This window comes from Saimiri boliviensis, chromosome 9 (assembly GCF_048565385.1).
Source record: "Saimiri boliviensis isolate mSaiBol1 chromosome 9, mSaiBol1.pri, whole genome shotgun sequence".
NCBI lineage: Eukaryota > Metazoa > Chordata > Mammalia > Primates > Cebidae > Saimiri > Saimiri boliviensis.
In genome coordinates this window covers 79,550,109-79,573,136 of record NC_133457.1, presented here as the reverse complement: position 1 = coordinate 79,573,136, position 23,028 = coordinate 79,550,109, and the positions used below count along the sequence as shown (strand labels likewise).

At 46.6% G+C, this 23,028-nt stretch overlaps 2 protein-coding genes across 5 annotated transcripts in view; one reads left to right on the top strand and one right to left on the bottom strand.

Annotated features, from left to right (window-relative positions):
* The window catches only part of DSTN (destrin, actin depolymerizing factor), a 36,471-nt gene extending 24,680 nt beyond the window's left edge, over window positions 1-11,791 (top strand). For both annotated transcript variants that reach the window (XM_074406205.1, XM_039479548.2), the window contains 3 exons: window positions 4,244-4,551; window positions 8,094-8,170; window positions 10,587-11,791. In XM_074406205.1, the coding sequence (XP_074262306.1) occupies window positions 4,292-4,551; window positions 8,094-8,170; window positions 10,587-10,696 (447 nt within the window). In that variant the 5' untranslated portion in view covers window positions 4,244-4,291 and the 3' untranslated portion in view covers window positions 10,697-11,791. The remainder of the gene's footprint in view (window positions 1-4,243; window positions 4,552-8,093; window positions 8,171-10,586) is intronic.
* RRBP1 (ribosome binding protein 1) overlaps window positions 8,093-23,028 on the bottom strand; it is a 78,739-nt gene continuing 63,803 nt past the window's right edge. For 2 of the 3 annotated variants that reach the window (XM_039479400.2, XM_074406203.1), the window contains exons 19-24: window positions 21,946-22,029; window positions 20,118-20,225; window positions 19,321-19,404; window positions 18,813-18,911; window positions 18,124-18,267; window positions 8,093-17,695 (exon numbers count right to left, since the gene is read on the bottom strand). In XM_039479400.2, the coding sequence (XP_039335334.2) occupies window positions 17,657-17,695; window positions 18,124-18,267; window positions 18,813-18,911; window positions 19,321-19,404; window positions 20,118-20,225; window positions 21,946-22,029 (558 nt within the window). In that variant the 3' untranslated portion in view covers window positions 8,093-17,656. The remainder of the gene's footprint in view (window positions 17,696-18,123; window positions 18,268-18,812; window positions 18,912-19,320; window positions 19,405-20,117; window positions 20,226-21,945; window positions 22,030-23,028) is intronic. The other variant, XM_074406202.1, reaches the window with a different exon arrangement.

Here is a 23,028-nt window from a genome sequence, read left to right as displayed (position 1 = left end):
ATTTCCTTTTCTGTTCATATATCGCAGTCTAGTTACTAATCCTGGGGCTTCTCTGATACCACTCTTTCATGTCTCATTCAGCTCTATTGGTTTGACTTTGACATGTCCTTGAATGTTTTTGTTTTCAGCCTCACTACTGTAGTTCAAAGCTTGCTTCTCTGAATACTTGTAATTGTCTGAAAAGTAGTTTTCTGCTTCGTTATTGTGCCAGTTTCTCCTTCATAGTATTCTGTGTTAATTTCCTCAAGCACAAGTGTCTGATGGTATAAGAAACCTCCACAGACATCATTTCTGATAGAAAAAAAGACAAAATTCTTCTTTACTGAGGCTTTTAAGGAGCTTGTAAGTTACAGCCAGATTTGGCTGAGATTTGTTTTATAATTGGCAGAATACATATTTACTTTGTTTTCAGTTACTGGTAGATGATTGATTTAATTTACAAATCAGTTTAGAAAGTTTGAGATGCTTAGACATTGATAGATGTATTCAAATATTGGTTGATTCAATATAAGGTTTTAAATGTTGACTTCATGCTTTTAGAAATTGGTTGTTGGGTCAAATGTGACTTATTAATCAACATGGACTAGGGCTTTAGAGGCTTTGGAGTCTGTTTCTAGTTCTTCAGTTTTTGTTACTTTGAATATTTTATTCGTCTATTGCAAAATGATTCTTAACTTGCTTAACATAAGATACATTATAAAAATCAGAAATATACTACTACTAAAGCTGTAAAAGGTTTAAGAAAAGTGCTCTTTTAAAGTAGGAATGTGATGTCATTGTGTAGTTATGAGTTAGTTTCCTAGTCTTAATTCTGTTTCTGTCACTTTATTGGAGTGAATGTTCATTTATAAACAATATGTGGATTAGATGGCATTGGAGTATATTATTTAGAGATCTTTAATGAATGAGATGATGAAATGGCCCAGTGACCTTAACATTAAGTAAATGCTAGGATCTTAGTGTATCTTTCTCCCATAATTCTTGCGTGCATTTTAAAGTAACAACTTTATTTTTATTTGTTTGTATAAATTTATGGGGCTACAAGTGTCATTTTGCTACATACATGGATGGTGTAGTGGTGAAGCCAGATCTTTTAGAGTATCCATCACCTAAATAACATACATGCTACCCATTAGTTAATTTCTTATCTTCCCCTGACCCTCCACTGTCTGTCATTTCACACGCTATGTCCATGTGTACACATTATTTAGTTACCACTTACAAGTGAGAACGTGTGGTATTTGTTGTTAACAACTCTACTGAGATGTAATTCACATACCGCAAAATACAGTTCAATTCAATGGTTTTTCAGTATATTCACAGTTGTGTATGCATCACCCCAGTCAACTTTCAGAACATTTTCATCACTCCAAAAAGAAACCCTGTACTTATTAGCAGTCACTCCCCATTCCCCTTTTTTCCTCAACCCCTGGAAACCACTAACCTGTCTATGGATTTTACCCAGTTTGAACATTTCATATAAATAGAATCATGCAGTAGGTGGCCTGGCTTCTTTCATTTAGCACAATGTTTTTCAAGGTTCATCCTTGTCATAGCATGTATCAGTACCTCATTTTTTTAATGGCCAAGAAATATTCCATTTTATAGATATACTACATCTTAAAAATCAATTTATTGCTAAATGGACTTTAGGATTGTTTCCACTTTTGATTTATTTTGAATAATGCTGCTGTGAACATTTGTGTACAGGTGTTGGTGTGGACACATTTTCATTTCTCTTGAGTATATATACCTGAGTGGAATTCCTAGGTCAGGTATTAACTTCATGTTTACCTTTTTGAGGAACTGCCAAACCGTTTGCCAAAGTGGCTATACCATTTTATAGTTACACAGTAGCATGTGAAGGTTCCGGGTTCTCCATGGCCCCACAAACATTTGTTATTGTCTATCTTTTTTATTTTAGCCCTCCTAATGGGTGGATCATTACGGTTTTGAAGTGATGAGGTATCTCACTATGGTTTTGATGTGCTTTTCCCTAATCACTATTGATGTTGAGCGTTTTCGGCCATTTATACATCATCTTTGTAGAACTCTCTTTTTAAATCCTTTAACTGTTTCTCCGTTGAAGTATATGCCTTTTTTGTAAATTGTCGAGTGGTAAGGGTTCTTTATTCTGACAAGTTCCATGTAGGATTTTTGGGTGTTTTCTCTCATTCTGTTGGTTATCTTCATCTTATGTGTATTTTTATTTCTTAAATGTTTGACATTAACTTTGGGTATCATTAATATTTTTTCTTTGTTTAGTATTTCAATTCTATTGTTTATGATTTATTTTTCTCTTTTTTTAATTAAAATTATAGAGGTGCGGTCTCTCTGTTACCCACACTGGTCTCAAAGGTCTGAACTCACTCAAGTGATGGTCTTGCCCTCTCCCTGCAAAGTGCTGAGACTACAGGCATAGCTGCTACACCCAGCCTAAAGATACCATTCTTGACTCCGAGCATGATTTTACATAAACTGACCATATGACCCAACAGTTATTCTCCTAGTTTTCTGGAGAATTAAAAACATGTCCACACAAACCCTTGTACATGAGTGTTCATAGCAGTGTTAATAGCCAAAAAGTGGAAACAACCCAAATGTCTGTCAACTGATGAATAGATAAGGAAAATGTGGGATATCCAAACAATGGAATATTATTCAGCAGTAAAAAGAAATGAAGTAACCAGGCGCTCTGTCACACACCTGCAGCCCTTGCTACCTGGGAGGCCAAGGCAGGAGGACTGCCCAATTCCAGGAGTTCAGGGTTGTAATGCGCTATGATCGTGCCTGTCAATAGCCACTAGGCTCCAGCCTAGGCAACATAATGAGACCCCATCTCTCATGTACCCCATCCTGCATCAGGGCTGAACATTCCAGATACTTAACAGCTCCCACCTGCTTAGCCAGGGAAGGGCTTTGCTGAGGTGTCATTGGCACGGTCCTCCTTCAGCTTCTTCACTGTCTCAAGGTTACTCCACAGGTCCCTTTTGGTGCCTACCAGCAGAACAGATACATTGAGGCAATCATGGGAGACCTCTGGGTACCACTGATGCCTCTCGTTGGCATAAGAAGATGAGTTGCCAGTGGAAAAACAAATGACAAAGATACTGGTCTAGGGATAGGAGAACATTTGCAGTTGGTCATACTCCTCCTCTTGGCCAGTGGTGTCCCACAGGTTCGGCCATCCACAGATGCCTGGGCACTGTAGTTACCAAAGACATTTGGGATATACTCCTTAGGAAACGCATTTGTTGTATAACTGATGGGGAGGCAGCTTTTGCCTACAGTCACATCTTCTACAACCACACATTTGATTGCTTTCCTCCCTTAGTCTGATCATCCTCCAGTGCCATTCAACCACGACTGGCAGAACCTCCTGGGCATCTCTTGTTGGGCTTTATAATTACTGCTTTAGAAAAGCTAACAGGCAAAACAAAGTAGTTAAGGAGGCATAAAAAATTATGGATATAGTAAAGTTAATGTAAATAGCACATTCCCCAAGATGAAAAAACTAAAAACTGGTTTCAGATCACTTGTGCTATCAAGAGCTTGTTTAATTGTCCTTTATCTCAGAATAGCAAATATAACATAGTGGAAAGTTACTTTTCTGGTCAGTATAATTAATCCCAAATAAAGTTACTCTATTATAGCAGTAGACATTTTAAAATTTATTTTAGTCTTAATTTAAAATTTGGAATTTTTAAGTACAATTTTAATGGCAAGTGACAAATACTGAATATTGATCACATAATTTTGAAATGTGAGTAGAGCAAAGACCTCTTAATCTTTTTTTTAATTAGAGAAAGAGATGCTGTAGGGATGAAAAATTTCCAGTCTAGCAGCTATGACCATCAGTAATACTGTGTATTATGAAAGGAGTTTTAGTTATCATCAGTATACAGACTGGGAAGATGATCTGCCTCTGGTCAAGGCTCTAAGCAACCTGTGTAAGAAGAAAATAATCCAGCACCTTAGGAGACACTTCTAAGGTTCTAGGGTAGGAGAGGCTGCTGTAGTTGAATCTTTCCTTAACCCTGTGCAATGGTGGTGAATGGCATATATTTGTGATCTTTTAAAAAGTTTGATGTCTACAAGTAGTGATTACAACTCAAATTTCTAGTTTTTAAATTATATACCTTTAAAATTTGAAATACATGCCAATCTATAAGCAGAAGTTAGTATTTTACAATTAGCACAATAAAAATTGTGAGTCATTTTCTCATGTATTTTCTAACCATAGGCCTCAGGAGTGCAAGTTGCTGATGAAGTATGTCGTATTTTTTATGACATGAAAGTTCGTAAGTGCTCCACACCAGAAGAAATCAAGAAAAGAAAGAAGGCTGTCATTTTTTGTCTCAGTGCAGACAAAAAGTGCATCATTGTAGAAGAAGGCAAAGAGATCTTGGTTGGAGATGTTGGTGTAACCATAACTGATCCTTTCAAGCATTTTGTGGGAATGCTTCCTGAAAAAGATTGTCGCTATGCTTTATATGATGCAAGCTTTGAAACAAAAGAGTCCAGAAAAGAAGAGTTGATGTTTTTTTTGTGGTAAGCATGTTAGAAATATTGAGACTCTCTAAAACTCATTTTGTTAGTACTTGGAAAACCAGTTCAAGCACCAAAGTAATTTTTATTCAAGCTATTTGCAGTTGTTGTCATTTACTTTTTGTTTACAAGTTTCATAATATTACCTGGGTTGATGTTTATGGGATCAAAACTAAATTTTCACTGCTTTCTGTCTACCTCGTATGTGACTCTCAGTAATTGATTTTGTTGTTGTTGTTGTTGTTTTGGTGGGGAAGGGACAGGAGGCATCCTCTGAATATACTCGTTTTGTAAGCTAAAATTTCCTACTTCTTTTAAATTTCTTACTTATAAACCAAAACTCTACTTACTTTTCCAACGAACCATGCCAGGAGCCAGCCTTCTACTCTTTTAAATATACACCCTTTACTTACATTCTCTAGTCTGCTACTTTTGAAGAAGTTAGTACCATTCCCTCCCTGCTATAATTTGCCCTACATTTGCACTGTTTAGTAGTGTAGTCCCTAGCCATATGTGGCTATTTAAATTATTTAAAAGTAAAAATTCAGTTTGTTTGCAGAATGAATTACCACATTTCAAATGCTCAGTAGCCACATCTGACTAACGGACACTTTATTGAGTAGCACAGATGCAGAGCATTTCCATCACTGCAGGAAATTCCACTGGGCAGTGCTACCCTAGATAGTGGAAAAAGTGCTATAAAGTTATTTTTATAGACTTTTTCTTGAACTGTTGTTTAGTTCTGGTCTTTTCAGGTAAGTCAGTATTTGAGATGAAACTTAGAGAAAAGTCACACCTGGATCCCTCATTTATTGAATATTACACTACATTCCTTGAATGGCCAGGAATAGAATACTCTCTAGTTTCCAAGGGGAGGGAGAAATGGTAACATCTGATTTTTTTTTTTTTTTTTTTTTGAGAGGGGCAAGGATTCTCTTGATACGTTGGCCTGAGTCAGGGCAAGGCAAGAGGGACATACTTTTAGCTGGGTGCTATAAATAGCTTGGAGCATAAGGGATATGGGAGTAGGAGATGCAGAGGATTGAGGTTTAAAAGGAAGATAACTCAGGCCGGGCGCAGTGGCTCACACCTGTAATCCCAGCACTTTGGGAGGCCAAGGCAGGCAGATTACTTGAGGTCAGGAGTTTGACACCAGCCTGACCAACATGGCCAAATCTCATCTCTATTAAAAATACAAAAAGTTAGCTGGGCATGTTGGTGGGCGCCTGTAATCCCAGCTACTCAGGATGCTGAGGCAGGACAATTACTTGAACCTGGGAGGCGGAGGTTGCTTAGAGCCAAGATCACGCCACTGTACTCGAGCCTGGGCACAACAAAGCAAGACTCCATCTCAAAAAAAAAAAAAAGATGATAACTCTCGAGGTCACATCTCACTTCTGTTCTAGTAAGCCTTTACTGCATGCACTTGATTAAACCAAGTTGCTGTGAGGAATGAAAATACGAGATCAGGGTGCACATATTCAGGCAGGCAGCTTAGAGTCCATTGAGGCTGGTACATAAGACTGAAAATTAACAATGATTTGAATGCAGGTGCATTTATTAAACTTTATTTCTACTACATGCCAGCTGTTGTTTTAGGGCCTGCGAAAACAGCTGTGAATAAAACAGGGAAAGTCCCTGCTTTTCTGGCATTCACAGCTCCGTGGCAGATAGTCCAGCTAATGGTTTAGGCTTTTAAATTGGCCAGCATTTTCTTAATTTGCAGGGTTTTTTTTTTTTCCTGCTTTTTATATATTTTGTAATTATGAAAATTATACATTCTTATTGAAAACATTTGGAAAATAATAGAAAAGGAAATTTAGTATTAGTGCAATGGTTTATTTTGCACTATTGTTTTAAGAAAAGGTAGAACCTTATTTCAAGGCATTTTCTGTAACAAGCTCTGCCCAAGGCCCAGGGAGCAGCTCTTAAAAGTAGTTTAACAGTTTGGTTAGAGTAAAATCAGAACAGCTGATGCTTTTTTGTTTCTGACCTATTTTCATAAGACAATTACCCACTCTGTAGCTCAAACATCTGCCAGTCCTGAGGTTGTGATGGCTTTGCTTCCTTCACTGGACCTTAGGATGGGAGGAATAAGCCTCTGAGAGACAGAGACTGCCCATTTTTTGTTTCCTAAGAATAGAATCTCTGTTCACTAGGGTAAGGAGTCCACTAGGTGAGGGCCACATGCCAGGGCTCATGGTTGTTGAATGTCCTGGATATATGGCAGCTAAATGGAATTATTAAATGCTCAGAAGTATTTAACTATACAGTAATGTCTCATTTAATGGCCATCAGTAGGCTCTTGGAAACTGCAACTGTAAGCAAAACAACATACACCAGGTCCTCAAATAACGTCATTTCCTTCCATGTTTTTTTGTTACAGCACTGAGAAAGGTTTTGGTATATGTCATTTTGTTTTAAGTCACAGGCTCCAAGAACCGATTGATAACGTTAAGTGAGGACTTACTATACTGCATCTTCTCTGTGATAGTTTAGCAGTGTGGTGTGAAGGTGGGCCTGTGGGTTGGTGTACAGAGGAAAGAAGGACTCGCATGCAAGCAGTCTGTGTGACAAGGGTTTCTGTCCATTACTAACATTCTTAAGTATCGCTGTTGAAGAAGGTGTTGTGACACATATGCTGTGCTTCCAACACACTTCCATTTCCAAAGGGGGAAGGCGCTCAAATTTTATAAATACAAGATAGTAATAATATTGACAGTTAAGACGTGATTATTGGTGAGTTGCCATTTAGAAACCTTTGTGAAAGCTTTATTTAGAATCATGACATTATACAAGTGGATTTAATATTTTTTCAAGAGAATTATTGAAACTTGGACTCCCAGATCTATAGTTGAACAGGTACTGTTGTGTTAAGTCTAAGATGGAGAACAGGTACCTGTGAGATCAAAACCTGCTATTGGAATAGATGGAAGGACTGGGGAGGTAGGTCTAAGAAGAAGAGGACTTTTATTTGTAGTTTATTTATTTTTTTCTTTTTTTGTTTTGATTTATTTTTTAGAAAACAACCCGAAGTAAAGATGCAAAAATATTAGCATTTAATTCTGGGTCACACATACTTACAGATTATTCTCTGTTCTTTTCTGTATTTTAAAACCTTTTTCCAACTAGAAAAACTGTTAAAAACCTTGTGTAAATAAGATTATCAGTCTGAACCTAAGCCTTTATTAATAAAAAATGAAAAATTATTCTAAAGAAAAAGAATTGGTGTATACAGTGAAGTACTCAGTGTTGGTTCTTTCATTATGGCCACTTTAATCTGATTTTTAATTGGTGGTTGTGTTTTTCCACCACTAGTTCTCTTTTTCCCACACCCTGGTTAATCTGAATGATTCTGTATTCACCTGTCTGTAGCATTTCCCCTCTAAGCTGCTGGGGAGGTAGAAAAAAATGTGTAGTTACAAACAAAATCTCTAAGGAGATTCTGAGGATTCTCACCTTGACACTGAAGTAAATGTTTAACAAGATGTACGTTGTACTTTCTCTAAACCACTTTTTTTCATTTTTGGCGTCTTTCTATCTAGGGCACCAGAACTAGCACCTCTGAAAAGCAAAATGATCTATGCAAGCTCCAAGGATGCAATCAAAAAGAAATTTCAAGGTACGGTCTCAATTACTTCTGAATATGTAGGGTATGATGACCATCCAGAATGGGGCAGCAGCTTTTCTGAGAAGTACCTCATTTTCTTGCAGAGCTTCGGGCACAGGAGCGAAGTGCTGCTTGTTTTGAGAAAAGCCAAGGTTGAACCTGGCTTTCCATATATCTTCTACTTTGTATTCGTTGCTCTGGGACTGCCCAGCCTATGTTTAATAACTCGACTCCCTTCACATTGTCTATATATGTTTATTCAGGCTGATTCTAAACTAGTTTGAGGTGCTGCCAATTTTCTCACATAGGAGGTGGAGACTAATTGTTTTACATTGGATATAATAGTAAATTTGCTCTTGCCTTTGAATGTAGTTATAATAAAGTTGCTAAAAGGAAGTGTTCCTAAATGAGAAAGGATGCTCTTTTCTCCAGTTTTACTGTTGAATGGCATGATTTTAGGTAATTGATTCATCTGTGTCCCAAGGAAAGTGCACCCACTCCTGAGCTGGTCAGTTCTGTTTGACTTGCTTCTGGGTGATTGGGATCCTGATGAGATGGCCTGGCCAGACTCCAGCCAGGAGAAAATGTTGGTATGATTGAAAGAGCATGCATGAGGGGGCAAGTGCCCAAAGGCCTGCACTGAGGGCGGAGCCTGTCTAACTGCTGTGTGGCCTTGGCCAGAACTGCTTAACCTCCATGGGCCTTGATTCTCTCAGCTGTAGAAGGGGAGACTTGGTCTCATGTGTGCGCTTTAGTTTCAGAGTTTGCCCTGCTACCTTCCTGCCATGGCTATTTCCAAACAGCTGAGTGAGCCAAGGTCACAAGGCTTGGCCTGATGTTGGTTTTTTGTTTTGTTTGTTTTATTGTCACTGGTTTTTATATTCTCATGGTAGAACAGGTTTGTAGCCTGTTTTACGTAGGAAAACAAAATTCTTGCCTCCTTTCCCAAGCCTTGCTGCTGCATAGTTTATTGCCGGATCAGGTTTTTGTGCATTTGGGTTAATGCCTGGCATCCCCCAGAAGTGTGTCACTTGACTGCTAACTGGTGCTTTTAAATGATTCCTTAGATTCAGCACTTTTTCAGCCCATCCAAAAGTTTCAGAGTAGATCCTTATTATTCTTACTCTACTTCGCTTTTCAATAAAGGGAATTGCTTTGCACACTTGATTTGGTGATACTAAAAGACAGTGGTCAGGCATGGTGGCTTATGCCTGTAATCCCAGCACATTGGGAGGCTGAGGCTGAGGTCAGGAGTTCGAAACCAGCTTGACCAATGTGGTGAAAACCTGTCTCTACTAAAAATAAATAAATAAATAAATAAATAAATAAATAAGCAAGCCCGGTGTGGTGGCACATGCCTGTAATCCCAGCTACGTGGGAGGCTGAGGCAGGAGAATGTTTGAACCCAAGAGGCAGAGGTTGCAGTGAGCCGAGATCACACCATTGTACTCTAGCCTGGGCAACAAAAGCGAAACTCCGTCTCCAAAAAAAAAAAAAAGAAAAGAAAAAAGATGGTGACCACGCTGCCTTTTTTCTAATGAAACCAACCATCTACTGGCTTTCTCAGCTCAGTCCCGAGTAGCTGAGTAGTTAAAAAGCTGACCTACTGTGCTTTCAGTAGCTTGAGAAATAAATGGTCTTTAAATGATGGGAGTAACCATGCGATTTAAAAGACAGTGGCTATTTACAGAGAAGCTACTGTATGTAATCCATAATTGAGTTCCTTTTTGCAGTGTGGTGATGTAATTTTTTAAAGAAAGGAATCAGTAACATATTTCACATAGTTTTCATTGTGATTGATTTCAATAAATGTGTAGTGTAATATTGATAAGAGCCAGCTGTTTACTTTTCAGTACAGTTGATTTCATCAACTGTGCAATAAAATCATTTGTATTTTTACTTATATTTTAAAAACCAAGAAAAATTTTTTACTAGACCTGCTTTTTAGCAAAGTACAACATTTCTATAGAAAAGTACATGTCACGGATTATTGTAGAATGTGATGAATTTTTCAGAATGAATATAATGGTTATTTCATAATCTAATGACCAGCACCCCAGAAGCCTCCCTGGGATGACTTCAATTCATAGCACTTCTGCCTGCCCCTTCCTCCTCAAGGTAGCCAGCACCCTGGCTTCTAACAGCATAAGTTAGCGTGAGCTGATTTTTATATGCTATAACTATACATATAATAGAATATATGCATTTTTAATCTGGATTCTTTCAGTGAATGTGTTTGTGAGAGCCATCTATCTTGATGCATGTAGTTTTGTAGTTATAATTATTTATTCTCATTACTGTGTAGTATTCCATGTTTGTATATACCACAGTTTATCCAGATTATAACTGGTCTTTTAAAAGTTTGATATGTTAGAGAAAGAGGTAAACTGCTGGCATAATTCTAAATAGAATTATTTTTCCTCTTTAGGCATAAAACATGAATGTCAAGCAAATGGACCAGAAGATCTCAATCGGGCTTGTATTGCAGAAAAGTTAGGTGGATCCTTAATTGTAGCCTTTGAAGGATGCCCTGTGTAGATCATCATTCAGTGCCACAAATTGAAAGCTTCGATGTTTAATGTTATCGTCTTGCTATATAAATAAAGCAAATATATTTAGGCCAGGGTCTCACTGAGAGGGGGCTGTCTTGTCATCTTTTAGAGTAAACTAAATATTCTATGAACATATGCAAACAGCCCTAAATAAATCTAAAGTCTAAAGTTTTATTGGTGTGAAATTAAATCCTTATTGGCCAAATGCCTGTTTTGATGAGTTGATTTATAAAGATTTTTGTTAAGCTCAGGATTTTTAATTATGCAGTTCACAAAACAGTACAAGGCCATGTGAAGACAATTACTATATCTTTATTAACCTCAGCACTTACTTTCTTTTGCTTAGAAAATTGCTTATCATCTGGTTATAATTTTGGCCCAAATCTTTATTCTTCCATAAGCTAAGCAGAATAATGGAATATAGTATGTCTTCATAATATAGCAACACTAATACACTACTAGTGAGATTAAGTCAGGCAGTTTTACTTCTACCAAATGTATAATGGAGATTGTCTCAAAATTTTGTCCACATAATCCACGCTGATCTTGCAAAGCACTATTTCAAGCACGTCATTGGAATATAAGTAGCCCTACACCTGCTGGTGAGCTCAACATTCACTGGTTGGAAGAGTGACCTGGCATCTTGGAAATCATGGTGTTTCTTCAGGAGAATGTGCAGTGTCTTGTAACAACTAATTATAATGCAAATTAGGGCTACACCGTAATCTGCTTTGTTAATGAAAATGATAAAACAATATTGACAAGCTAGCACACCTGTGGCATCTTTAATTGTATCTTCTTCAGAAGTTTGCTTCTTATGGTATAATAAAGTGTGGAAGAATATTGAGTATATGTTTACTCTGGGCCTGGGAGAACTTAATTTTCTATAGCAGTTTGTTGACTGTGTGCAATGGGGAGAAGGTACCCTGATGACACAGGGAGCCACACTGTTCACTGCCACTTGGAAGTGATCATTGTTAACATCACAGGCATAACACTGAACAATATAGAGATGCACAAACATTTGAACTTAGAAGTAGCAGTATTAGCTTTATGTAATAAAGGAAGCATTTTGGACTTATCTCTTGTGTAATTATTCATGTGTGAATTGGGAATATAGGATTTTGCCTTCTATATTGGGTAAGTCATTGAGGTTTGGGTATACCCAGTAACTAGGAATGAAGGTTGGCTGAGTGTGGTGGCTCACTCCTGTAATTGCAGCACTTTGGGAGGCCAAGGCAGGAGGATAGTTTGAAACTGTAAGTTTGAGAATCCGCCTGGACGACATAGTGGTATCTCATCTACTAAAAGTAAACAAAATTAGCTGGGTGTGGTGGTGCACATCAGTAGTCCCAGCTACTTTGGAGGCTGAGTTGGGAGGATCACTCGAGTCCAGGAGGTCAAGGCTATGGTGAGCCGAGATCGTGCCACTATACTCCAACCTGGACGACAGAGCAACACCTTGTCTCAGAACAAAGGGTTACAACTCCCTCTGGTGAATAGGAATGTTGGTGTAAAAGTTGGGAACCTTTTTAATGTTTATTACACTTAATCATGTAAGTGTAATATGACACAATTTATAAAGGTAATTCACATTTAAAATTTAGAAAATAAAAGGGATTATACATTCTTACCACACACCATCACATGGTTAGCATTTTGATACACAGCTGTGCATTTATTACATGTCAAAGACTGCATATACTGTGGTCCCATACAATTATAATACTGTATTTTCTGTTGTACTTTCTGTAATTCCATACATAAACACCGTTGTATCATGGTTGCCTCCAGTATTCAGCATAATCTCATGCTGTCCAGGTTTGTAGCTTAGGAACAGTAGGCTCTGCCGTACAGCCTAGGTGTGTGGTAGGCTGTGCTATCTAGGTTTGTGTAAGTGCAGGCTAGGATGGGGGACATTTTAAGGTTGATTCACATGCCAGGCTTTTGTGAGACAAATAAGCTTGTGTTTTAATCAAAATGCTTATTTCAGAATTGTCTAGAAAATAGTGCTGGCTCCTTGTCATTCATCCTGAATTTCTTGTTTCTCTACTGTGTAGAAGTGCTTTGAGTGTGGTTTTGTTTTTTGAGACGGTCTCACTCTTTCCCAGGCTAGAGTGCTGTGGTGCAATCGTAGCTCACTGTGTCCTTGAACTCTTGGGCTCAAGCATGCCTCCTCCCTCGGCCTCCTAAAGTGCTGTGATTACAGGTGTGAGCCACGGTGTCCTGCTAGTGATTGTGATTAACAGGCCTCCAGGTAAATGCCATAAGCCCAAGGTTGCCTTACTCAAAAGTCGGCCATGTGAGTAAAGCCAGATATTTGGTCAAGGAGTTTTAGAAGGAGGAAATTTTTCCTGCAGCGTTGGCTTAAGTGTGGCACTAGTGTGTGTGTGTAAGGTGCATTCTTTGGGAAGGATTTCGAACAGTATAAAGGGATGTGATTGCAAACATCAAGAACTCATTCCAGAAACAGTAAGATGCTAGTAGTTAGTCTTTTATCTACGGCAACTTTTGAGAAAGTTTTAGTGGATTCCTGAGGCCCAAGAATTGTGCTAATAAGCACTCGGGGTGATTCTGGTACAAAATTAGGGTGCAGACCTCAGCTGATTGGTCTGGAACAAAACCGTAGGTATACTCTGCTTCCAGAAAATACATTTACCTCTGCACAAATGCTAAAATACTGCAAAAATGTATTTGTGGAAAGCTTAAGTTTCATTTAGTGGTTACTCTTGCCCTGGTAAAGCAGCAAATAAAGCCTCTGCTAATAATACAATCAGAGCTTGACTGTGAAGTCATCTCAGAGAATATTACTCCGCAAACACAGTGGACACAGTGACTTGGATAATAGGCTTGGATAATAGGCTTAGTTTGGTGGTTTCCTTTCTGCACAACTACTGCCTGAGTACTGGCTGCTCCAGGCACGGCAAGTGCAACTCGTTTCTTGACTGGTTCATTGCCCTCCAGACCACCAGAGACTGAATATGCCTCACACACATCACTTCGTAATTTGGGGCATTTCTGAAATTCAGAACAGGCTCTACACGGTTTGCAGCTGGAAGGGGCAGTAATTGCATTACATCCGGCGAGGGGAGTATTCAGTGGAAGGAAGGTTTGAGTACTGTGTTTTGTTACCGAGGGCTCTCTGGGTTCTGCAGAGTCCCAAAAGGGCACTGAGGAAGGGACTTAACGGAGCTTCTGGCCAGTACCCTCAGTAGCCAGGCCAGAGGTGGAGTAACTTGGCTAAGGTTAATTGACACACAAGTGGCAGAACTAGGACAAAAACTGAGACCTCTTGATTTCTGTTCCTGAGCTATTCCCACCACCTCAGAACTTCATTTCTTTTATACTTGGATCATTCTCCTACAACATTGGATCATTTTCCCACAACATTTCTAACATCTGAAATTCAAAGGTTAGACGTCTCACCTAGGGGTGAGATTTCAAAGGGCCAAGAAGGAAAGCATTTCTTTTGGGCTCTGAGCTCCTGTTAGACCCAGCCCTGAAGAAAGTGCAGTGATAACATCTGTGGAAGGCGTGGAATGGCTTATATAACAAAACCTCACTTTCCCCACCTGTCCCTCAGGCCTTGCTGGCTCCCTGCCTTCGCTGCACCCACTTCCTTCTCCAGGTGCCGTAGGTGCAGCCTGCAGGCCCAGCATCCTGGGACCCACGTGTTCCAGAGTATCACGCAGAGATGACCTGAGGAAGCTCGTCAGGCACAGCTGTCTGCGAGGGGCTTTGAGTCTCATGCTGTCTGCGGGTCCTGTTAACCTGGAACTTCACATCTACTCTGTGGGCTCTGGTCATCTCTACCTAAGGGCCCAAACCCAGGGTCTGGCTTTGTGGAGCCAGGCCCAGGAAGAGCAGTGGTTCCTCTGTCAGGCGGCAGCTGGGTGAGTCCTGCATCCATAGTGAACTTCATTCCAAGAACAGCACAAGCCAGTCCTCTGGTGCTGCCTGAGCTCGGCTACAGCCGCAGGACAGGAGGCTGCGAACGGCCAGGCCAGTGACCCGTGCCGCGCTGGGGAACGCCATGGGGCTGGGGAGGGCTGCTAGCTCCTTCTGCAGGAAGTCTGCAAGGGCTGTGCCTCGGCTGGCTTCCCCAGAGCCTGACCTGGAACCTGGCCTGGGACAGCTGAGGCAGGGCCCAGCCGATGGCCTGGCGGACTCGGGCTCCCTCTGCCTGCCTGGAAGGTGCCACTGCCAGGTCTAAGAGCTGCTCTGGCCCTGCTGGGGCATGCAGGAGCCACAGATGATCAGCCCTTAGAACTAGAGCTGCAGGAGAAAAGCTCCCAAGTGGCATTTTCCTGAACTCTCAGGAGGCCAGCTACACAGGAGTCCTACACCCTGCGCTGCCTGCCTTCGGCTTGCTTTCTTCTGCCTGCACAGACCCCGGGCTCCCAGCAGGCGGCCTGAGGGAACAGGCTCCAGCCAGTCCAAGAGGAGGCCACTGCCCCTCAGAACCGAGGCGGCAGCGTGGCACCCCAGCGTCCCTTGTCTCTTTCCCCAAGGTCTCCCTTTTCCTCTGCTCACAATGGGTACCCCTGCCCCATTCCCGTGTCTTCAGATGGCATCACCCCAGCATGGGGCACTCAGCCCCGCAGTGTGGTAGGACGAGGGGGTAATCTGGTGGCAGCACTGGTGCAGGGCACAGGTCAGCCCGTTCCCCACACTCACTGGGGCCCACGCCACTGACCTGAACTACGGCCACCCATGTGCAGAGTTCTGCCTCCTGCAGGCAGCCTCCCTCACCCAGAATCTGTGCTTCCACTCAGCCCCCTGCCCCGGATGCAGGGGGTGCGGACACAGGGGGTCCAGTGGCTGCTGCGGGGCACTTGGCCCAGGGTGCTCTTCACTGGGCTCCCTACATTCCAGAGCCCAGCCCTGCCCCGAAAGCACTGACCTCCTAAGCTGCAGGGCCCGGCCACGTGTCAGAGGTGGGTTTGAATCCACCCTGCCTTTAGCCCAGGGAGGTTCTTCACTTCCATGGGGCAGGGCTCACCTCACCAGGAGGACCCAGGGTTCACTGAGTGCCAGGCACAGGGCTGGGAACGGACAGCCATCAGGTGTCCTTGCAGGCACTTCCTGCTACTCAGTCTCCCAGCCAGAAGCCAGGGTGTCAATGTCCCAAGACCATGGGCTCCCTTTCCACACCAGCCTCTAGAGATCTTTCTACAACAGGCAGGCTTGGCTCTCCCTGCTCAGAAACCTTAGTAGCTGTACTGCCTTCCCCAGCCAGCCCCACTGGCCTTCGTGACCTGGCTCCACAATGGACCGCACCTCACCTCCACGCCTCTGTGCTGATGCTGCCTGGGTGCCAGCCTCCCTCACCTGACACATCTGTTCTTCCTGGGGGCTCAGCTTAAGCCCACTTCTCCAGGGACCTTCCCAGGATTCCCTCCACCCAGAACAGCCAAGACACACAGCACTGCACACCATGGCTGGGTGGCCCATAGGCACTTCCTGAGAGCTGGGAACAGAGCTGGGCTGAGCAGTTCAAGACTGCAGGCAGAGGTCGTGTGGGGGGTTGAGGAAGGGCGGCAGGGCTTCCCGAGGTCTAGAGGTTCTGTGAAAACCACCCCCGAGCCACAGCCACCACCTGAAAGGACCATGCACAACAGAGATCCCAGAGCAGACCACCTGCCATGCCTGCTGCCACTGTTCTGACAGCACCTGCCTCACAATGCCACCCTGCAGGACCTGCCAAGTGTCCAGCTGTCTGTCCCACAGCCAATTCAGCCAAGCAGACCCTCTCCCCGAATTCTGAGGCTTGGCAGGGAGATCGAAGTGTTAACAGTCCTTGGTCAAGACAGACCTGCCTTCCATTCCAGGCTTGGGTTAGGGCTCTCCTACGACCCTGAACCTCTGACTGCATTTCTGTGGCCTAAGCTGCAGGTTCAGACACCTTTCTTGGGACCAAGGACCATGCTGTCAGGGGCCACTGAGGACACTGAGTCTGAGGGTCATGGCAAGTCTCAGCTGGCTTTGGCGGGTGAAACTCTGCCCTTCGAGGGCAGGCAGTGGGCTGCTGCAGCCCTGGCTCACCCTGCTGGGGCGTGGGCGTTTGTTCAAGTCCCAGCCAGGACAGAGACAATTTGTTCATTCCCGGAGCTCTGCCACACAGCGGCACAGGACACCAGCCACACTCACAAACCTCAGGCCCTCCAGGGTTGGGGGGCAGCAGTCAACGCATCTGGCTCTCAGGTGTTGCAAGCCCTGCTCCCTTCTCCTGCCGGGTGGGCACTGAGGTCCTGAAGGTAACGAGGAAGTGCTGGGGGCTCCGGAAGCAGCCATCTCAGCCCCATGCTACGCAGAGCTGCAGAGGCCCTGCCTTCAAGGCAGGTGAGGCCCACACCTGCTCTCTCCCTGAGGGCAGCCCCCCGGGTTCTTCATTTTGAGCCCAACAGCGAGTCTGGGAGCCCCAGCAGAAGACCAGACGAGACCTCAGCACCGGGCACCAACGATGGTTTTAATGGCATCAACACCCAGGAGGTTGCAGGTCAGTTCTGGTTGACAATGTTTAGGGGTGAGGGGCTGTGGCCTCCGGTCGGCCCCACAGCCTTCGAGAACTCACTGCCCGGTCTCCCCGCCTCCCGCCCCACTGAAAAAAGACAAAACAATTGCACTAACAGACACACCCCAGAGCGCCCGGCCTCCCACACACCCCCGGGCTGTCAAGAGTCAGCGAGGGCTTTGGCGTCACTCGGCGGTGGCCCCGGGCCGTGCCCGGGATAGTGTTTATCAAAGGTGACACAGGTTCGTTTACAAACTGGGGCTCTGGAAGGTCTACTTCTGTGGTTCTAAGAGACTCTTGTCTCTAATGGCTTCTCGCGGAGCTACCGGAAGTTGGGCCTGGATAACGCTGTAGGTTGGTTGGTTGGTTTGTAAGGAATGTGTAAGGCATTTTGGTAAGTTGAACAGTAACTTCTTTTTCCACCGAGGAGACTCAGACAGAGGTGCCCTCCTTTGAGCTGCTGCTGTCCTCCTGTGAACGAAGGCAGGCGGTGTGAGCGGGAGGCTGGGCCAGGAGCCGCGGCGGGACCACCTGCCCTCCCTCCCTGGACCTTCAGTCCCTCCCCGGACTGACCCTCTCAAGCCACTCCAGTCCCTCCGAGAACAGGAGCCGCAGACCCCTGGGGCTGGGGGACAGGGAGGAGTTGGTGGGAACTGAGGGCTGAGGCGCTGGCTAAGGGGCCCGAGCCAGTGCAGTGGGCTCAGATACTTGCTTCCCAGCGAGGGAGCCCCAGAAGGGTGGGTGCTGGGCCTGGTGGGCTGAGGCTCTCGTTAGCAAGTCTCTGTCCCCCCCAGCTCCGCCCAGCTCCGCCTCTCCTGGTCCTGCCTCCCCACGGCTCCCAGCCCCGAGCCTCCAGGAGCTCCGCCGCCTCCCGCCCTGCTTCGCGGCTGGGCACGCACTGTCTTTTCCAGCTGTTCCTGCAGCGTCTTCACGGTGTCCTTCTCTCTTGCCAGCTGCTCCTGGGTCATCTTCAGAAGCTCCTGCAGTTTGGCGGCAGCACGCCCCAGGTCACTCGTTAACTTTTTCTCTTTTTCTAGTCTCTCCTGGTCAGAAGGTTGATGGGGGTCAGCCTTTGAGTGGCACCAACAGGAGGGCCACCCCAGCTACGCCCATGGGACCTGGACACCAGGGGGGCTGGAACCCTCTAGGGGCATAGGGAAGGCAACTCCTGGTCATCCAGAGACAGGTGCCGACGACAGAGAGGAAACCGCCCATGCTGACTGTCAGGGCTGGGTCCTGTCGCTCTTGGCACTGCCAGGAGGACTTCCTGGGGCAGGAGCCGTCTACTCTGTACCGTCCAAGGCAGCACAGGCGACGCACCTGACCACCGAGCGCAGGACATGTGGCTGAGGAATGCACTTAGTTCTACATGATTTGCATTTCAACAGTCACCCAGACTAATGGCTGCCATGTGACCCACCATGTGACACTGTAGGGCTACAAGCCCCCACCCCAGCCCGGGGTAGTGACAAGGGGAAGCCAGTGTCCTCGGCTGGCTCTCCCCTTCCTGCCCCCTTTCCAAGGCCAAGAGTGGCCCCAGCCCCAGGGCAGATGCCACAGGTGTGACCCCGCCCCAGCCCCTGCCTGCCTTTAGCTGTGAGGCCGCCTCTGTTTCTGAAGACTCCAGGGGGCTGGCTGTGCGGAGCTTCTCCAACTCTTCTTGTAACCGACACGCCGAGGTCTGAGCCTTGCCAGATAAGGAAGTGGGGTCTGGGTGAGACACCTTATAAACTGCCGAGCTGTCAAGACCCCACCAAGCACGACTGGGGACCAGGGGGCACCCCCCAGCCTGATGGGGCAACAGCTCTATCCTGTAGCTGAAGTGAATGGGCTAGACCCCCAAGTTCAAGGAAGCCAGGGGCTGACCCAGCCCCAGGCCAAAACTCCTTAGAGACGCAGGCCACCCACAGGGCTCCCAAAGCACCTCCAGCCTGTGTCCCACCTGACCAGGCCCCACTCGCGGCTGCCCAGAAGGCCCAGGCCCAGCCCAGGTGCTGCTGGGCACAGCCAAGGGGGGCAGGGCCAACCCACTCATTCCCTGGAGACTCAGGGCCCAAGGGCTGATGGGGGCTGAGAGCCACCAGGCAGGGCCTGACCTCCTCAAACTCAGCTGTGAGCTTCTGTCGCTGCGTCTGCTCGTCCTCCAGGATGGCTTCTGTCCGCTCCAGCTGCGTCTTCAGCTGTGCAAACACCACAGACATAACCCGGCCGCCCAGCGAGGAAGCCTCCGGGGGCCCAGGGTTCCAGTGCAGGCCCCGCTCTCTAGCTGCTTCTAGCTCCCCCTTTCCCTGTCCCAACACTCCCCTCGCTGGGGAGAGGGCACCTCAGCCCCTGGTACAAGCTCGGGTGTGGCTGAGGAGCAGCTGATGAGGCCTCTGCAACCTCAGGGGCCTTTAATGAGACTCACAGGACAAGAAAGATGCCTCTGAGCCCTGGCCCCACAACGACGGGCCCTGGCAGCCACACCATGGCCACCCGGGCACCAGCTCTGCCTCTTGGTGGCTGGCTATCGCTGGCTCCAAACTCTGGAGAGCGGATGTCCTGCTAGTGGTGTCCCAGCTGGGGCTGCAGTGGGCGACAGTCCCCTTTGGTGGCTGCAGACCCTGCCCAGGACTGCTCCCCCAGCCCTGTAGGTGCAGACCCCAAATCGTGGACTCCCTCCTCGAGTCCCACCTCCCCCCACTCCTCCAGCCTCTCCACCTGGCCGCCTTCCTGTCCCGTGCTCTCTGTGCCTTTCTCAAAACCTGGGTGACCCGTGTGGGGTGCGGCAGGGCAGGGAGGGAAGCAGCAGAGGCTGGGGCACCCAGTGCAGGGTTTGGTCAGAACAAAGGCAGCAGGCCCTGCACTCTTCCTGGGGTCAGTGACGTTCTGGGGACCGGCTCACCGCCCTAACCTGAACGGGGTCCTGCTCGGCTGGGGACGCCTCTGGGGAGGAAGCTGGTGCCCCAGCTATGTCACCATCCTCTACGTGGCTCTTCATTTCACTCAACTGCTGCCTGACCTGGAACAGGGAGGGGTGGGTTTGCAAATGCACGGCCAGTTGCACACCCACCGTGCTCACTCTTGCAAGGATCCCCTCAGAGGACCGTGGCTGCTTTCAACAGCCAAACCCCTTTAGGCGACCTGGCTTGGTAACTGTGACCTATGTCTGGGTTCCCAACCCCCCAAATCTGAGCCAAACCAAGGCCACCAAGCCTCTGGGCTAATGAGACCCATGTGCTCTGCTCCAAGGTCAACCGGAGGGGAGCCCTCCCTGGGAGTGAGGTGACATTCCTGACGGCGTGGCCCACAGAGATAATGAATCTGAATGCAACAGAGCGGGGGCCGCAACCCTGTCTCCAACCCCCATTTCCCCTCAAAGTCCACTGCTCAGAGCCCCTTCTGGGGTCTAGAAAAGATGATGAGATGACACTCTTGCCTAACAAGGTCCCCCAGCCCTGAGCTCCATCACTGGGGGTGAGTGACATATCTGGTTGCCCCCAAACCACTGGGCCTGCAAACTGAAGGGCAGTGTCACTCGGTAAGCTCGGGTAGCGGTTCCAATCAGAGACGTAGGTGGCAAAAGCTCCCCAGGGAACATGGGTGGTCTCAGGCCCTGGCTCTGAGGGGCCACCCCACGTATGTGGGACCCCCCCCCCACATCCTTCCCTCCCTCTGAACAGCCCCTCCCAAGGCAAATGCCAAACTGCACAGTTGGAAGACAACAGAAAGTATGGAGGATTTTCTCTGCACACCCCCGGCCTGGGCCATGTCCCCTGGGCCTGCCCCCCTGATCTCACTCAGCCAAGGCTTCGGTAAGTGGCTGCTACACCCAGGAGGGCATGTGGCCTGGGCAGCACAGCCTCTGGTGTTTTGGGCCGGGTAAGACCCGAATGACCAAGGGAGACCCAGGTGTTGGAAGAGCATGCTGGACTCACTGGCTGCAGGGGGAATGCCAGCCCTTTTTTATTTAAAATCTCCCAATTTCTCCCTGTTGACAACTAATTCAAGAATTTAAAAAACACTGCAGATCAAACAGAACATGCCTGCTCATAGCACTAGCCCTGGGGCGGTACCAGATCTGGTGAGGCTGGGTGGAACCTGCTAAGGAGCCGGGACTTGGCACCAGACACCTGAGCTGAATACCACGAGGGACTCAAGAGGCCGCCTGCACAGGCAGAGATCCTATGGCCTGGCAATGGGGCTGCTCTCTACACTGGGCACCTGGTACAGGGCCGGGTGTGGAGCGGGTCCTCCCTGTATGCCTGTGGCCTTGGCTGAACTGATCTGAGCTGTCACCGAGGTGAGAAAAACCCAGAGAAGGAACAGGACTTGCTGAGAGCCCCAGGGCAATGGGTGGCCAGGCTGGGAGGAACCCCTAGACCTCCTGCTCTTGTGATGCTAGGGGATGCAACGTCCCTGATGCCTCCAGGTGACTACAGTGGGCCCATGGGGAGTGCAGACACCCAGAACTCCTACTGCCTTGAATAAGGGACCAGGAAGCCAGGGGACAGGAAATGGCATGGGAGCACCTTGGTCCCGAGAGCCACAGGCCCAGCTCAGAGTTTTGGGCAAATGTGCAGGAAGGCTCTCTGAAGCTGGCCCCATGCTGCCCTACGGGTGACACTGTCCCTTCCCCAGGCTTTATCTTTGAGTGGACGCAAACACATAACTGGCAAACGCATCTCACACGCGCAACACCCAGATCACACTCCTGGCATGGGAACACGGAGGCCACCTACCAGGGCAAGCTCATCGCTCTGTTTCTGGGCTTCGCTCTTGGCTGCATCCAGCTGAGATTGAGATTCTAGGAGAAGTTGCCTCAACTTGGGGAGAAAACAGAGGCAAGTGATGGGAAAAAAGGAGCGAAGAGGAGAAAACTACTCTCCGTTGAGTTAGCGCCTAAACATAAAACCTAACACATCCACTGAAACAAAACCCTGAGGAGGGTCACAGCACCAGGCCGGTGCAGGGCTCACCAGGCTTCCTACAGCTATGTTTCCTTTTTAAGAACTTAGGAGGGCCAGGTGCAGTGGCTCACGCCTATAATCTCAGCACTTTGGGAGGCTGAGGTGGGTGGATCACCTGAAGTTGGGAGTTCGAGACCAGCCTGACCAACATGGTGAGACCTCTTCTCTACTAAAAATACAAAAAATTAGCCGGGTGTGGTGGCACATGCCTGTAATCTCAGCTACTTGGAAGGCTGAGGCAGGAGAATCGCTGAACCTGGGAGGTGAAAGTTGCAGTAAGCCGAGTTCATGCCATTGCACTCCAGCCTGGGAAGCGAGAGTGAAACTCCATCTCCAAAAAAAATAAATAAAACTTAGGAAGAATGGTGTTCACTGCATACCTGTTTCAGGCCTTCACAAATATCTACTGATTATCTCTTGAGAAAAAGGGCCAAAACTTGGGAGATATTTTTTGTTTTACAGATGGTCTTATTCTGTCGTCCACACTATCTCGAACTCCTGGGCTCAGGCAATCCTCCTGCCTCAGCCTCCGGAGTAGCTGGGACTAGAGGTGCCCACCACCATGCTGGGCTAATTTTTTTTTTGTGGGGCAGGGGGAGAGATGGGGTCTTGCTATGTTGCCCAGGCTGGTTCAAACTTCTGGCCTCAAGTGATCCATCGCAGCCTCTAAGTGCTAGGATTACAGGCATGAGCCGCTGCACGTGGCCCCAAAGTTTGAGATTCAACCAGAATTGATGTACTAGGTTTGTGCTTTCTGCTTCTGAAAGCAGAAAACAGCATCCAAACTAAATCCATTCCCTACCAGATACGACATCAGCAAGACACGCAGAGAATCCCGTTGAGGAGGGGTAACTT